Source organism: Balaenoptera acutorostrata, chromosome 10, assembly GCF_949987535.1.
Source record: "Balaenoptera acutorostrata chromosome 10, mBalAcu1.1, whole genome shotgun sequence".
NCBI lineage: Eukaryota > Metazoa > Chordata > Mammalia > Artiodactyla > Balaenopteridae > Balaenoptera > Balaenoptera acutorostrata.
This window is the reverse complement of record NC_080073.1, coordinates 20,647,241-20,664,360: the sequence shown is the minus strand read 5'-3', so window position 1 is coordinate 20,664,360 and position 17,120 is coordinate 20,647,241. Positions and strand designations below refer to the sequence as shown.

General features: G+C 39.4%; 1 protein-coding gene and 1 long non-coding RNA gene across 3 annotated transcripts in view; one reads left to right on the top strand and one right to left on the bottom strand.

Annotated features, from left to right (window-relative positions):
• LOC130709105 (uncharacterized) overlaps nt 1-17,120 on the top strand; it is a 714,106-nt gene that overhangs the window by 148,520 nt on the left and 548,466 nt on the right. The gene's annotated exons all lie outside the window — the stretch shown is intronic.
• The window catches only part of MDFIC2 (MyoD family inhibitor domain containing 2), a 98,353-nt gene that overhangs the window by 3,424 nt on the left and 77,809 nt on the right, over nt 1-17,120 (bottom strand). Inside the window, exon 3 of the mRNA XM_028169138.2 lies at nt 11,243-11,464. Within this exon, the coding sequence (XP_028024939.1) occupies nt 11,243-11,464 (222 nt within the window). The remainder of the gene's footprint in view (nt 1-11,242; nt 11,465-17,120) is intronic.

Genomic DNA, 17,120 nt, shown 5'->3' with positions numbered 1-17,120 from the left:
AATTCTAGCCAAACAGCTGTGATGGGTTATAGATTATTGTAATTTTGTTTCCATAAAGGGAATTAGTTAGAAGATGTAGCAGTTCTCTTGTTAAAATTATAACTTCTTAACCTTCCTTCCTTCCTTCCTTTCTTTTTTTTTAACATCTTTATTGGAGTATAATTGCTTTACATTGTGGTGTTAGTTTCTGCTGTATAACAAAATGAATCAGCTATACGTATACGTATATCCCCATATCCCCTCCCTCTTGCATCTCCCCCCCACCCTCCCTATCCCACCCCTCTAGGTGGTCACAAAGCACCGAGCTGATCTCCCTGTGCTATGTGGCTACTTCCCACTAGCAATCTATTTTACATTTGTTAGTGTATATATGTCCATGCCACTCTCTCACTTCAACCCAGCTTACCCTTCCCCCTCCCTGTGTCCTCAAATCCATTCTCTACATCTGTGTCTTTATTCCTCTCCTGCCCCTAGGTTCTTCAGGACTTTTTTTTTTTTTCTTTTAGATTCCATATATATGTGTTAGCCTACGGTATTTGTTTTTCTCCTTCTGACTTACTTCACTATGTATGACAGATTCTAGGTCCATCCACCTGACTACAAATAACTCAGTTTTGGTTTCCTTTTACGGCTGAGTAATATTCCATTGTATATATGTGCCACATCTTCTTTATCCATTCATCTGTTGATGGACACGTAGGTTGCTTCCATGTCCTGTCTATTGTAAATAGTGCTGCAATGAACATTGTGGTACGTGACTCTTCTTGAATTACGGTTTTCTCAGCGTATATGCCCAGTAGTGAGATTGCTGGGTCATATGGTAGTTCTATTTTTAGTTTTTTAGGGAGCCTCCATACTGTTCTCCATAGTGGCTGTATCAATTTACATTCCCACCAACAGTGCAAGAGGGTTCCCTTTTCTCCACACCCTCTCCAGCATTTATTGTCTGTAGACCTTTCGATGATGGCCATTCTGACTGGTGTGAGGTGATACCTCATTGTAGTTTAGATTTGCATTTCTCTAATGATTAGTGATGTTCAGCATCCTTTCATGTGTTTGTTGGCAATCTGTATATCTTCTTTGGAGAAATGTCTTTAGGTCTTCTGCCCATTTTTGGATTGGATTGTTTGCTTTTTAGATATTGAGCTGCATGAGCTGCTTGTATATTTTGGAGATTAATCCTATGTCAGTTGCTTTGTTTGCAAATATTTTCTCCCATGCTGAGGGTTGTCTTTTGGTCTTGTTTATAGTTTCCTTTGCTGTGCAAAAGCTTTTAAGTTTCATTAGGTCCCATTTGTTTATTTTTGTTTTTAGTTCCATTTCTCTAGGAGGTGGGTCAAAAAGGATCTTGCTGTGATTTATGTCATAGAGTGTTCTGCCTATGTTTTCCTCTAGGAGTTTGATAGTGTCTGGCCTTACATTTAGGTCTTTAATCCATTTTGAGTTTATTTTTGTGTATGGTGTTAGGGAGTGTTCTAATTTCATTCTTTTACATGTAGCTGTCCAGTTTTCCCAGCACCACTTATTGAAGAGGCTGTCTGTACACTCTTGCCTCCTTTATCAAAGATGAGGTGACCATAGGTGCGTGGGTTTATCTCTGGGCTTTCTATCCTGTTGCATTGATCTGTACTTCTGTTTTTGTGCCAGTACCATACTGTCTTGATTACTGTAGCTTTGTAGTATAGTCTGAAGTCAGGGAGCCTGATTCCTCCAGCTCCATTTTTCTTTCTCAAGATTGCTTTGGCTATTAGGGGCCTTTTGTGTCTCCATACAAATTGTGAAATTTTTTCTTCTAGTTCTGTGAAAAATGCCATTGGTAGTTTGATAAGGATTGCATTGAATCTGTAGATTGCTTTGGGTAGTATAGTCATTTTCACAGTGTTGATTCTTCCAATCCCAGAACATCATATATCTCTCCATTTGTTTGTATCATCTTTAATTTCTTTCATCAGTGTCTTATAGTTTTCTACATACAGGTCCTTTGTCTCCTTAGGTAGGTTTATTCCTAGGTATTTTATTCTTTTTGTTGCAGTGGTAAATGGGAGTGTTTCCTTAATTTCTCTTTCACATTTTTCATCCAGAAGTGTATAAGAATGCAAGAGATTTCTGTGCATTAATTTTGTATCCTTCTACTTTACCAGATTCATTGATTAGCTCTAGTAGTTTTCTGGTAGCATCTTTAGGAATCTCTATGTATGGTATTACGTCATCTGCAAACAGTGGCAGCTTTGCTTCTTCTTTTCCAATTTGGATTCCTTTTATTTCTTTTTCATCTCTGATTGCTGTGGCTAAAACTTCCAAAACTATGTTGAATAACAGTGGTGAGATTGGGCAACCTTGTCTTGTTCCTGATCTTAGTGGAAATGGTTTCAGTTTATCACCATTGAGAACGATGTTTGCTGTGGGTTTGTCATATATGGCCTTTATTATGTTGAGGTAAGTTCCCTCTATGCCTACTTTCTGGAGAGTTTTTATCATAAATGGGTGTTGCATTTTGTCAGAAGCTTTTTCTGCATCTGTTGAGATGATCATATGGTTTTTCTCCTTCAATTTGTTAATATGGTTTATCACATTGATTGATTTGCGTTTATTGAAGAATCCTTGCATTCTGGGATAAATCCCACTTGATCCTGGTGTATGATCCTTTTAATGTGCTGCTGGATTCTGTTTGCTAGTTTCTGTTTCCTTCCTTTCTTTTTCTTTCTTTTTCCTTCCTTCCCTTCCTCCCTCCCTCCTTTCTTTCTTTCTCTCCCTTCCTTCCTTCCTTCCTCCCTCCCTCCCTCCCTCCCTTCCTTCCTTCCTTCCTTCCTTTCTTTCTTTTTTTAGTTAAGAAAGTCTCAAAAACATGTGAGGGTTTTGAAAAAGGGTAGGTAAGTGTTCACGTGATATAGCATCTAATTAATTAAAATCAGCATCCTGAAGACTTGATGGTTGAAAGTAACATTCTAGCATGAATTGGAGAAAAATTCCTTCCTCCTGATGGGCTTATCAATCAATTAACATTAGACTTTTTGTAATCTATTTTTCCCCCATTAAGAATGTTAATAACCTTTGGTTTTCAGACTTCAGTTGACTGTAACGGTACAAGCCTGCAGGAGAGATTTCGCTCTTTGCCTCATCTGTCAGAGCGATCTAAGTGTTCTTAGAGCTCCCTTCATTGATTTCAAACAATGTTTTCCAGAAAACATTTTTCTTTTCTTATTCATATACTTCTTAGTGTTTAAGAGAAGGGAGAATGTGGAAACTCACTCTGAAAGGGAACAAATATTTTAAAGAAAGCCATTCTTATTTCTTTTAAAAACATCTATAAAGGTCTAAAGTGAGTTCTGCATATAGGTAAACAGAAATCTCCCTTCATCCCTGTGTTCCTCCCCCTCCCCCTGCCTCTCACCCTCCATTTCTTTCTTCCCCATAAGACAGTGGTAAAGAACCACACCATGACTTTTATGACCACTTTAATTGCCATATATTGTTGCAGGTGCTGTGGCCATTACTCAGTATTTGTAGTTTAGGTGGGCTATTCCATAATATGTCTGTGGTGTGTGTACTCATCTCTTTGCCAGACTGGGTGTATTTTTGTTCACTCAGAGCCAGTTTCTAGCATGTGGCCAACTCACCCGTATCTCGTAAATCACTATAAATCTCCCACAGAAATTCAGGAGTGAGTGAGTGCCATACATAGACTCTATTCTGCGTATGCATTTCTGAAGAGGGTGTGTTGGTGGTCAAAGATTTCAGGCATAAAACCTCGTCACGTTTTTTGCAATTCCAAGACTGCTGCTACAGCAGCCCCTGGCAAAGAAGAAGTTCTCAGGAGAAAATATTCCAAGCAAATGCTCCCTGATCTTTTAGGCTAGAGACTCAGAGACTTACTCAGGTCCATGACCATATAAAAATGATTTTCCCACTAGGTGCTGTCCTTTGTAGGTGCGAGACTGAAAGTTTGACTTGGAAGTAAGTCAGGTTGGGTGTAGGGTGTTCTGTGGGGATGGGAGCTGGTGTTTCCTATCAGAGTGTGAAAACCTGTTTGTAAAATGGCCTTATAATTTCCTGTGGGCATATAACCATTTGGTTCAAATCCTCTTGCCAACGTCTCCTCAAGTGGGCAGACTCCGGAGGTCTCCGCTTCTGATGTATACTATAGATTTTATTTATAAAAAAAAATATATGTTGGCCTAATCCTTTGGTCAAGTTGGCATTTGTTTCCTTCCATCTCTCTGTTTTGCGCTTGAGAATAGAGCCCATTTTTTTCTGTTTATAAGTCAGTCCTTTTTATTTGGTTGTAAAAGGCAGAACCTCTTGCCTAGAGAAACACGGCAACATTAATGAATTGAAAACAGATTTTTCCCCACTTTCAAGTGTGTTCCACACTGTTCCTAAAAGACACATTAAATAATTCTACGTGAGCAGGCTAAACTGTTTTGCATATGGCCAGTTTATGTTTGCACAAAAGTAACGTAAGCAGTTCAGAGGAAAATTGACGCACTGTTTGAAAAGAGAGTTGGACTTTCCATTCTCCTGAATGGGTATATTTTCCTTTGCCTGCAGTATTCCTTGGGACTTTAATGTTTAATAAACTTGATGTTCAGAGTCATAGCCTATGATTAGTACTCCTCTCGGCCCATCCAAAGCATCATGCCTGCATCCAGCTGCCTGCTTCGCATCTCTTCTGCTCTGTGCTCAGAACATCTCACACTTACCAAGGCCGCATTCCGTCATGGGTGTCCCTCTTTCCCGCATCCCACAAACCTGTCTCTTCCCTTGTTTTCTCTTGTGAGTGGCTCCCAAACACGCAGATGAATTGGCACAAATCTGGGACTCATTCTTGTCATTTTCCTTTTCCTCATCATACCCTTCCCAGCCAGTTCTTTCCTGAGTTCTGCTGATGCTCTCTCAAATTCCTATTTGAAACCCATCAGCCGCTATCCACCATCCTAGCTGTAGCCACCATCAGCCATCCTGAGGTCAACAGAAACAGCCTCCTGTCCTGACACTGCTTCCACATGAGCCCACCTCAAACTCATCAGCCCCTGCGATACTGTTAATCATTAATTAGAACATCTCACTCTCCCTTTAGAGTCAAGTCCTAAATCCTTGCCATAGCCTGCAAGCTCCTGTGTGATCAGGTTCCTGCCTATTTCTCTGCCTTCCAGTTCTAGTGGCCTCCTTACTCACTGCACTCCAGCCAAACTGGTTAAATTTCAGTTCCCGGGATGCACCCAGCTCAGGGCCTTTGTACATGCTCTGTCTCTGGCCTGTGTTGCACACTCTCCCCTCACAACTTTACCTAACTCCTACTCAACCTTTGGGTCTTTAGCTTAAAACACCTTCCCTGTAAATCACATCCTTGCAGAAACTCTCATAGCACCCTGCTTTGTTTTTTTCTTCATAGCACTGACCGCAGGATAGTAAACTAATTAGTTTATTGATTAGTTCCCCCCACCCCGACTAAAACCTAAGTTACAAGAATGGCTTATCTCTTGTTGAATGAATGAATAAATGAACAGTAAGAGATAAACAACATGGTCCCCACTTTTTAGATGTAAGGACTAAGGCTTAGGGATTGTCACTGACTGTCCTAAAACTTTCACCTGTATGGTGGTGGAGCAAGGAATTAATCTAACTCTGGATCCAAAATCTGTGCTCTCTTTCTCATTGTTAGATGTGTCAGCTGGTTCGTGTAAAGCAAATTTGCAGTCCTGTACACTTTACATACATCTCACATGGGTCTTGAGATAACTCTCAATTGAGTACTACTACTGTTCTATAGATGAGGAAACTGTGGCTCAGAGAATTTAAGAAATACAGGAAGTGGTGGGGCTGTCATGTGAACCTAGATTGTCTCCTCCAGAGCCCTTAACTCTGAAGCTGACCTGCCCTTCATAACACACATGCTTTCTTCTGTCACGTTCAAGCCTGGCACCAGATGCTCTAGGCCTCCTGGTGACCTGTTCTCCCTTCCATTCCCCTCTCATCCTACTCCCCTCTGTATTCCCAAGACTGGTAAGGTGTGCTTTGCAGGTCTGCCAGGTGGCTTCTGGCTAGCTCCAGCCAATAGGAGGCAGCTATAGGAAATGGGAGGGTGGGAGAAAGGAAAGCCTGGGGTATATCTCCTTCCTTCTCTCTGCTTTGTATCTTCCCTTTGGTTTTATCTTTTTCCGAATGTCCTTCTCTTTGTGACTTCTGCTAATGCCACTTACTAGTGGTCTGTCTACTAATAGTTAGTTACTAGTGGCCAATGAGCTAATGCCAGTAGTAGTGATTTACTAGTGCCCTAGAGAGACCAAGGGAAGAGGTGGCAGAGCTTTCCTGTTGTCGGTAATTTCCACACGTAGCTTTTCACCTCTCCCTATACCTTTGTAACACATTCCCAAGTATTAAATTTCTTTTATTGGACTGCCTGGCATCATGGCATAGGCTCTAGTTGCTGCTGTCAGAGTACCCATCTCATTTCCTACTTCTTCCTTCCTTAAACCTGGATTAAAGGAGGTTTAAGATGTATCCAAGACCTGCAGGCCATTCAGCTGGAAGTGGTATTTGCCTCTGAGCAAGAAGCCATGATAAAAACCCTCTCTTAAGTTGGTTACATTTCCTCTTTACACGCCTAGGGTACATTGAGGATGTGGAGGCTATAACGTGCTAAGTGATATCCTTACGACCCTGAAGGACCACTGCAGCTTCTAAAGGTGCTAAATGTTAACTGGATAGTGGCTACTTAAGAGGGAGAATCTGTTTCTGTTTTGTATATACATTCATTTGTATTATTTTTAGATTCCACACATGAATTCTATCATATAGTGTTTGTCTTTCTCTGTCTGATTTACTTCACTAAGCAGAATATTCTCTAATATCATCCACGTTGCTGCAAGTGGCAGTATTTCATTCTTTTTTATGGCTGAGTAATATTCCATTGTATATGTATACCTCATCTTAATGTGGTTACCAAAGGGGAGATGGAAGGGGGCCACAAATTAGAGGTATGGGCTTCACAGATAAAACTAATATGTATAAAATAGATAAGCAACAAGAATATAATGTACAGCATAGGGAATTATACCCATTAACTTGTAATAACCTATAATGGGATATAATCTACAAAAATACTGAATCACTATGCTGTATACCTGAAACTAACACAATATTGTAAATCAAGTATACTTCAATTTAAAAAAGAACAAAAAAGGGAGTAATAGAAGAAGAATCTGCCTCATAAGAATGGATCATGTTTAATTATAGTGGAAAAGGTAACAGTGCGAAGGAGTTTCCACTAATATACCTGAGGTTGGCCCCACGTTCACGGTCCTGTAATCCCTGAGTTTGTCTTTTCAGCTTTCAGTGTTCTTGCCACCATGATTCCCCGGGATCAGGAGGAGGGAGGAACAAGAGGTAGCTGTAGCTGCCCTCTCTGGTCCCTGGCACATTCCTCAACTCCGGAAACATGCTTCCTGCATCTTTGGGAATCGTTTTCCAAAGTGGCAAGAACATGGTTCTTCCAGAAGTGACCCCAGATAAACAGCAGTCTCCCTTCCTCTCCCCCCAGAACAAAGTAAGAAAAAAAAAGACAAGATGAACCTGGTCCAGCCCCAGTATTCTCATACGTTAATGGTTAATGTGCTGTCCCTGAGAGAATTTGGCATAATAAGATTCATGACACACTGGCTCCAACTGATCACTAAAAGTTTTTGGTCAAAGAGTATAAAAATTGGGACTTCCCTGGTGGTGCAGTGATTAAGAATCCGCCTGCCAATGCAGGGGACACGGGTTTGAGCCCTGGTCTGGGAAGATCCCACATGATGTGGAGCAACTAAGCCCGTGCGCCACAACTACTGAGCCTGCGCTCTAGAGCCTGTGAGCCGCAATTACTGAGCCCGCATTCTGCAACTACTGAAGCCTGTGCTCTAGAGCCTGTGCTCCGCAACAAGAGAAGCTGCCACAATGAGAAGCCCGCGCACCGCAACCAAGAGTAGCCCCCGCTCGCCGCAACTAGAGAAAGCCTGCGCCCAGCAACAAAGTCCCAACACAGCCAAATAAATAAATAAATAAATAAATAAATAAATAAACCAAAAATGTATAAAAATTGTTTCCCACTCCCCCAACATTTAGTTCTTTAAAAAAATGTCTGTAATACAGAATAGGAATAAATAAAGTGTGACTGCCTTTCTCTAGCTGGGGTATCATCCCTGATGTTATCAATTTTAATAGCTACTTAAATATGTCAAGGTCTATTTAAGTTCAGACAAGCACAACTAACATTCAAGTCAGTTCTTCAGAACTAGAATGACTAGATTTGGGTGATACTTAGTAAATTTTTGCTTATGTTTTTTTCTGAGCAAATGAACTGAAATAATTATAAAATTGAAACATTTTATAAGATGACACTACTGCATTTAATTGTATGAAATTTACAGCGTAGAAAATGTAATCATTTTATTCAGTAGTCCATGGTGTAATTAAGACTGTTCTTTTGAGGTATCTTGTATTTATGATTTTCCCCTTCCACCTGGATGAGACATCTCAAATTCAAAATTATACATCAATTAGGTATATTCTCAGGATTCTTTTTAGAGAGGCTGTTTTCTCATATCATGTGTATCCCTGGTTTTATCATCCACGGAGATGCTCTTGCAATCCGAACATAGAACCAGAAGCAGAGACACAGATAGTGCTCTGGACTTTTTCCATTTTCTTCAGGAAAGGGACCACACAGGATGAGGCACAATTTAATAATAAAGTAATGTCGCAGCACACAGTGTGTGATGTGCAGTAAAGATCATTTTAAATTCCCATCAGAGCACACACCATGAACTGTGCTAATGGATGTAACACATTTTACAAAATCTGCATGTGTGAGCCTTCTCCATCCTGTTTTAAGTGGGGCAATGTATATAAATAATAGATATTAGCAATTAAGCATCCATTCCTATGCACTCATTTATATATTTGAAAATAAATTAACCACAAACTACATAAAAGTGGATGCAATCTTCTCTTTTCCCTTCTGTTTCCCCTGCTGTTCCTGAAAGATATTTTTGTATTTATCTCAGTATGAACAGTGACCCCAGCTCTCAATTTCTGCATCCTTAAATTAATTACTATCAAAATTTTCCTAAAATGCAATGAGTCTGACTTAACTCTTTATTTCCTTGATGTTTGCTATCTAGGATAATGAGAGGTTCTTAGCACTATCTGTGGGCCCTAGTCTAGGTGTTTTACTCTCCTTTTTAACCAGGTACCAAAAACTCTTACCTCAGTGGGGGGATTTTTTTTTTTTTTTTTTTTACAATGTGGGAAATGAAGGATGAGCTATTACCTGTGCTGTCCGCTTAATACTGGAATTTTCTGGGTCATAGTAGCCTCTGTCCAGGCCCTAAGAAAACAGTCTAATTCAATGGTCTTCATGAATCTCCTTTGCTCTTTTGAAGAAAGTGTAGTTGGTTCTTTTCCTACATGAGGCTCCTGAGTATGTGTTTCCACTTTAATGGAGTAGTCATTTTGGTCTTCCCTGAGAATACAGGGGTTCAGGTATCATGCTAGCTGCATTGGTCCTTCTCATTCTGCCAAGATACCTGATGAGACAGATCAGAGTGGTTCCGGAGGGGCACCACTCTCCTGTATTGTGTGGATACATATAATGGTAATTCGTAATTCTGGGATCATTACAAGTAAAATCCATGCATCCCTGACACGATCTGATAAAATTCTCTGTTGCCAAAATGCAGAGAACTCTCCTCTGTTGCCTGTTTTCTTGATTAGCATCAAGCTCTAACAAAACCAGACACTTGGACATCATCTTGGACTCAAGGTCATACCTGGCAGCCTATCGGCCAAAGTTAGCTGAAAGCTGTGTATTGTCGGGAGTGTCTGGGGCTTCATAAAAGAAATAGAACTATTGCCAACACTTAAAAATTGGGAGATTTCCTATAACACTCTAGCTCTGGCAGGTCTGAACCTCTTTTTCCTTCTGGCAACAGTTAGCTGGAGCGGAGTAGAGGCAGTGTTCTTCTCCTTGCCACAGTCCTCACCCATCCCTATCATACATCTGGAGGAACTTCCTTATTCGCATTGTCTCCTGGCAACTGCAGGCAATTGTGTCTTCTAGTCTAAAGCCTCCATGGCAATGTTTTCACGAGATCATATATAACGTGTGTTAGAAATCTCTCCCCTTACTTTTTAAAACCATAATCATAATAAAAGCAAAAGTCGAACATCTGTTCTGTGACAGGTTCTGTACTGGATGTTTTACCCATGTTATTTCATTTGATCTTCAAAACACCCAATTGCGTGTTACTAGCTCCATTATATAACTGAGTCTGAGATTTAGAGATGGTAAAAAACTTAATCCAGTCTTATACAGTGAATAAATTTCAGAGCCAGGAATTAAACTGATGTGATTTCAAAGTTCCTGTTATACAAAGTTTATTTCACTTTTTTTATCTTACTTTGAAAAAGTAAATATGAATTTAAATATAGACCAGAAACTGTACCTTTTTATGCTTTCCTTTGAGAAACTTCAAGGTTTCTTTAAATGCAAATGTCAGTATGGAACATTACACAATTCCTGAATGGTTTATGTCTCCTATGAAGGTCAGTGCAAAGTTAACATGAGTAAAATTCCATATGTCTTGGTGTGGAGTCTATGGCCTTGAACTTGACTGTGCTGATCATTTAGCATCAATTCAATTTGAAATTGGTTTTGCAAGTGCAACATGCCTCTTATGTCATATATAGAGGTGGTTTGGTGTAGCTTTGCACTGATTCGAATGCCTAGAAGGTGATGTTACCTAGAGGAACCAACCCTTTTCCACAGGCTGCTGGTGTAAGCGTCCTTGTATTTTATTGCAGTCTATATTTATACTTTTCCAGCTTTGCAATGCTATTCCACCCTGTTTTCACCTCCTCTCAGCCTAGAGTCGCGGGTTGAATAGTCCCAGATGCAAGAAGAGAAAAAAATTGGCTATTTTTTAGTCTACTTCATAGCTCCATAGCAAGAATGATTTTACCTCACTCCGGCTATTTAAAACACTTTGCCTCAAACTCCCAGCTTTGAGAGCAAACAACCTGCCAAGCACCTCATAACTGCAAGGTGACCTTGACATGTGTCATTCATCAGAGTTTTCAAATTGAAGCCTTCCTGGTTAATATTCATAAAGACTTTTTTTTTCTAACAGCATATATGATGGTTTTCCAGGGGCTGGGGTTTGGGGAGCTTTATTTAGAGATGGGTTGATTGTGAGAAACATACCATCAGTGTCTCTTGGATGAACTGAAGGATGAGTTTGGAGGTAGGAAAATTTCGTTTGGCATTCTTCAAGGGAGGACAGGGATATGCTGGATTCTGACAGTTTTTTCTCACTGGGGGTTTCCTTGGCTGGTCCATCTGTGATTTTGAATTCGGATACTGAATTTATAACGATGGTATTAATGGCTTTCTCGTCTGCCTGCTTTTCGTTTGTGAGTTGCGTATCTAGATGAAAAAAGAAAACACACATACACAGACCCGCTTATAGTTGACATGACCTCGCGATCCAAGAAGGGACGTTTGCAGAAAAATTCACATTCTAGACTTTTATAAGATTAAAATCTTATTTAGAAGCATGAAGCATTATTGGACAGGATTATCTTGAATGAAACTATATGTAAGAATAAAAGTTCAATAATTATAAAATTTTACCCATATTTCAAGTTTCACCTATCACAGTCATTTGTACCACTTATTTCAAAAACACAGTGGTTTTTATAGTGATGGGTGGGGAGAATCAAGGCATTCATTCACTAGGATTAACAAAATCTCATAGAATGTTGTCAGCTTATTGTCATAATGTTTTATGGATCTCAGAAGTAGTAGAAGGGTCTTAAATGCTGGACAGTAATGTATATGATCTCAATCAAGTTGTTTTATTTCTTTGTGTCTGCAAACCTTAGTTTCCTCCCCTGTATAAGAAAAGTGGTCACACATAACCATCCTATAAGCTCATTTCTACATCTGCCCTTAAAGACTCTTACTTTGCCAGTCTTTTCTCTGCCTTGCCATTTGTTAGGTGTCTATGAAGGTGATAGTCTTTGTGGCTTTTGGGGTGTACTCCTTGGGAACAGGCTTTTATTTCCATATAACCACCTGGCAGGGAACCTAGAGCAAAGTCCTTGACGGAGATTCTGGTTTGGAGAGGCACAGAGAAGGCTGAAAAGACCTAGGTGCTTCGTGTATTTCAGAACTCCCATACTCATTTACTGGTTCCTGCAGAATAATTGAGGGTCTGTTATATAACAAGCACTGGTCTGGAAACTGGGGATTGAGTGCTGACAAAGACAGGCATGGTCCCTGGCTTTCAGAAAGATCCAGACGGGGTAGTGATGCAGGCACTGTATAGCTTACCTACACCAATTAAATCGTCCTAAGATGGAGAGAAGAGTTAACAGAAGGTATTCTCAAACCTGCATCCAGGATGATGCCCAGGGACTTCTTCAGCCCTAAACAAGCATCAGTCCTGGTGATTTGGCGGCACTACTGGGAGATAGTGAAGGTGCCTCCTGGAGAATTGCCTTTTCCATCACTAGCCCAGGGCCTGACTCAGTGACGCTCACTGAGTGACTGAAATCAATAAAACAGTTGGCAACCTGGTTTAATTTTACTGCGCTTAGGCAGCTCCGTGCAAGAAATACATTCTTGCCAAGTCCATTTTCATTGTCCTTCCGGAAATTGCTTCTTAGTTTGAGGTAGATGGAAATCTCTGCTTGATCCTGCCTCCTAGGACAGTGGTAGCCGTGTCTACAGAGTAGAATCATCTCGGAAACCTTCTAAAAATTTGGAATTTGTTTAAAGCTCAGGCAATCCCTCCTCCCCCTCAACAGATTAGATCACAGCCCCTGAGGGATTTTTGAAGCTCCCTCAGTGATTCCAACATGCAGAAAAGTTTGGGAACCACTGCCACAGAGGCCTTCTGCTTTTGAGAGTGGAGAAAGGAGAGGACAGCCCACTGATACATACATCAGTGATTTTCAGAAGCTAATCATGAGACAGTTGCTCTCCAAAGGCTCCTAACTGGCACGGGAGCTGACAGTATTGCACGCACAATTGTATTGTCTCAGGCCGTTTTTGTTGCTTTCTGAGCCTCCAAACAGCCTCGGCTTTCAACAGTGTTTAATTTTTATTCCCTACCTCTTAGGCTGCTAGCTTTAAATCTCTTGGTTGCAGTTTGATTCACCTTAAAAGGGATTGGCAGAAATAGGGGTTCAGAAAAACATCTATTGTTGATAGCAGTTAATGTAATATTGAATAGATAGAATTAGTTCAACAGATTGGGAAACTCTTGGGCTCCTTTAACCCAAGAGAGATTCACCGAATTAATGGTATAGTGATGATAATGATGATGATGACGATGATGACAAAAATAATAGTTTATTTTTCTTGCTTGGATATCAAAGTGTCAAGTAACCAGCTTTAATCGCAAATAGTCATTCAAATTATGCCTTCAGTACTTAGAGAAGAACTGGTATTTTGGGCCAGATAATTCTTTGTCACAGGGAGATTGTAGGGTGTTTAGCAGCATGCATGTCCTCTACCTACTTGATGCCAGTAACACCAGTTGCCCTAGGACATGACAAACAAAAAGGTCTGTGGATATTGCCACATTTCCTCCATGGGGCAAAATCACCAATTTTGAATATCAAACCACTGCTTTATACATGCATACACACACACTCACACAGCACACAGAGTTGTATACCTTGTATGTCAAGTTCTGTGTTACCACTATGTACCTTATTTAATTTAAGCATCACAAAGACTCTAGGAGGTAGATACTGTCAGCCTCCCAGGACAGATGGGAAATGTATAAATTGGTACCCCAAGTTAACAGATGAATGAGTGTAACCAAGGCTTAGTTTATTTAGATAAGTTCCCTGAGGCTTCCTTGTTAGTAAATGGTAGAGAGCTGAGATTTGAACCCAGGCCGTTTGGACTCCAAAAGCTTTGCTCTTGTCCCTGTCTCTTTATATTATTCAACATTTTCTCCACTTTGTTCTTAGTTTTTATCTCTGCTTCCTCACTATTGGGACTGCACATCAGCAAAACCCTCTTCACTCTAAATCCCGTGATGTGTCACCTACCTGAAATCAAGCCTTGCAAATAACATCGCTTTACAGACATACCTAAGCAGTCTCTGCAAAGCAAGACTACCTTCTTGCACACTTAGGGAATCCTGCCTCTTTAGTTACAGCTGCTGTATCCCCTACATTAAAGAGCATTTCAGGCAGAGCTGATAGATAACAAAACTTTGATGAGTATAGAGATTACAGCAGCTATTTACTGCAGAATTAATTGACAATCAGTTCAAATTATCACACCTAGTCAGGCTGCATGTAATGTAAATGGCTTTTGCACAAAGTAATTCAGTAACAAAAAAAAGTTGGATAGAGGTTACTGGAATATAAGAACATGCGGAGAATACAGTATACAGCCAAGTGGTATATGATTCTCTTTTTAATTTCTCGACACTTTTAAGTATAGCATTTTGAATCTAAGTGGTGTGCTACATTAAGCAACCATTTGGAGACACTGGGCTTGTACTGAGAGAATTTTATGGAGAAGTTAAACTGCCATTCATAAAGTTATTTTAATTCTATAATCTCTGTTTATATTTTTATTTTATTTTTTTCATTCCCCACTGGGAACTATCTGTTACTCATTAGAAAATCATCTGACAAACACACATTTCAGAACCCAGTCTGTTCAACCCAGAATTCTGACATCTGAAATGAGTCACAATTTTTGGGTGAATGTTACTGACATCTTCCATCTTTTATAGATGGAATGCTAACAGTAATTTCCCCAGATTCCTTCTTTTGCGGTGTTATTTGACTTTGTACCCGAAGTATTATAAAGTAGCATAAGCTAAAAGGAGAAACACATAAAAAGTGGTATCACATCTTCTGCAGAGAAAACTATTTTGGAATTAAATAAGGAACTCGTGAAACTAAATTTGGGATGTTATACATAGTTCTTGACATTAACTTAGAGAAAATAATTTTTTTCAACAGGAAAAAAATCACCAAAATTAGGACAAAAATTAGAAGTTCAACTGTATTTCTTGGGAAAGAAATTAAAGTGTGTACTGAAAGTCAGGGAAAAAAAAAAAAAAAGTCAGGGAAATAGAAAATTTCTGTTTGGGCTAGAAGTAATTGCAGAAGCAATGGGCATAAACTTAAGTAACAGAGACGACAGACAGTAAATTAATTTTTTATTACCACTGAGCAAATGTTATTAATTTAATTCAATTAACATTTATTGAGTACCCACATGCAATGGATGAATCAATGTGACAGGAGCTATTAATTTATTTACTTTAAGTCATTAATGAAACATTTTAATGATTTTCATTTTTGCTCACTAAGTGTGACTTTAGAATTTTTGCATTGGTGCATCTTCTGAGTCTCTATATATATGAATTCAAATCATGAATAAGTAGCATCTCTTCTCCCCCGCACTCCTCCGATCCTATTCTTGTTTTCCCCTCCCTTCCCTTCCCATTTCTCTGTCTGGGTTTACTTCTTTGACCTTTCCTATCTCGATTATTGGTTTCTTCTTTCCCTCCCATTCCCTCAATATATTTTTTCCTCAAACTTTGTTCTCTTGGTTCCTTTCTTTGTTCCTTGGTCTTAAAGTCTGTATTCGTTCACACTCACAACTTATTTTCTTTGTGCACTTGGGCCCCAAATCTCTATGCAGTTAGCCAGCCAGCCACAAAAACTATGTGCCTAGCTGTACTAGGTGCTTGGGAATTCAAAGACTAAGAGCAAATAGTCCTCAAGAGACCCAGAGTCAATTGCAGTCTCAAACTTGCAACTGACTGTTGGATGTTTTATTTGAATTACTGGCCAAATCCTTACAATTACTGTGTCTCTTTCTATTGGCCCCTCATTCTCCTCCCCAAACTTGGTAATCCTGGATGTCCCTGGAGAATTCACAGTTCAATTTCTTTTCATAGTATTGTCATTTTGCCAGTTTCATGAGCTTAAAAATATTTGATTTGCCCCATCTCTCCATTCAATGACCTTCCAGTTTTTCTTTATTATTCCTTCTAAATATCTCACAAGTCCATCTCTGTTTTTTCATTTGAAATACTACCACTCAGGTTTAATCTTCTGTGCCCTCAAATCTGGACTCCAAGGCATACCTCGGAGATATTGTTGGTTCTGTTGCAGACGGCCATAATAAAGGAAATACTGTGATAAAGCAAGTCACACGAATTTTTTGCTCTCCCAGTGCATATAAAAGTTCTGTTTACACTATAGTGTAGTCTGTTAAGTGTGCAACAGCATTATGTCTAAAAACACAAGGTACATACCTTACTTAAAAATGCTTCACTGCTGAAAAATGCTAACCGTCAGTGAGTTGTCATCTTTTTGCCATAGTCATAGCAAAGATCATTGATCCCAGATCACCATGACAAATACAGTAATAATGAAAAAGTTGGAATATTGTGAGAATTATGAAAATGTGGCACAGAGACACGAAGTGAGAAAATGCTGTTGGAAGAGATGACTCTGATAGACTTGTTTGATGCAGGGTTGCCACAAACCATCAATTTATAAAAAACACAATATCTGTGAAGCACTATACAGCAAAGCAAAATGAAACAAGGTCAGCCTGTGTTTCAGTAATCATTGATCTCAACTATAATAACAACTCTCCTAAGACATCTTACACACTGTAATCAAAATGATGTCATGAGCAGTACTCTTCTGATCATATTACTCATGAAAAAGCAAAACAAAACAAAGCAGACGCACATCATGCATACACACAAAATGTCAGTAGCTCTTTCTTTCCCATGCTCTTATTCTCAATTAACTTATCCATTCTATTGACAAATTGCCTTTGACGTAAGTTGCTTGTTGTTAAGTTTTTCTTGTGAACGCTAAACTCCAGAAGCCTCTATGAAAATTATTAGATAAGATGTTAAGGCAGGGTGATTTTAATTTTAATTCTAGACCAAAACATTTAAGGTGAGTGTGTGTTTCAAATGTTTGGACCATTTTTAAAGCTGTAATGGTGAATTATATTTTCCTTTGGATTTAAACTATACTCTAGCTTAGAATTTAGTACTGTGATTATCCGTGGT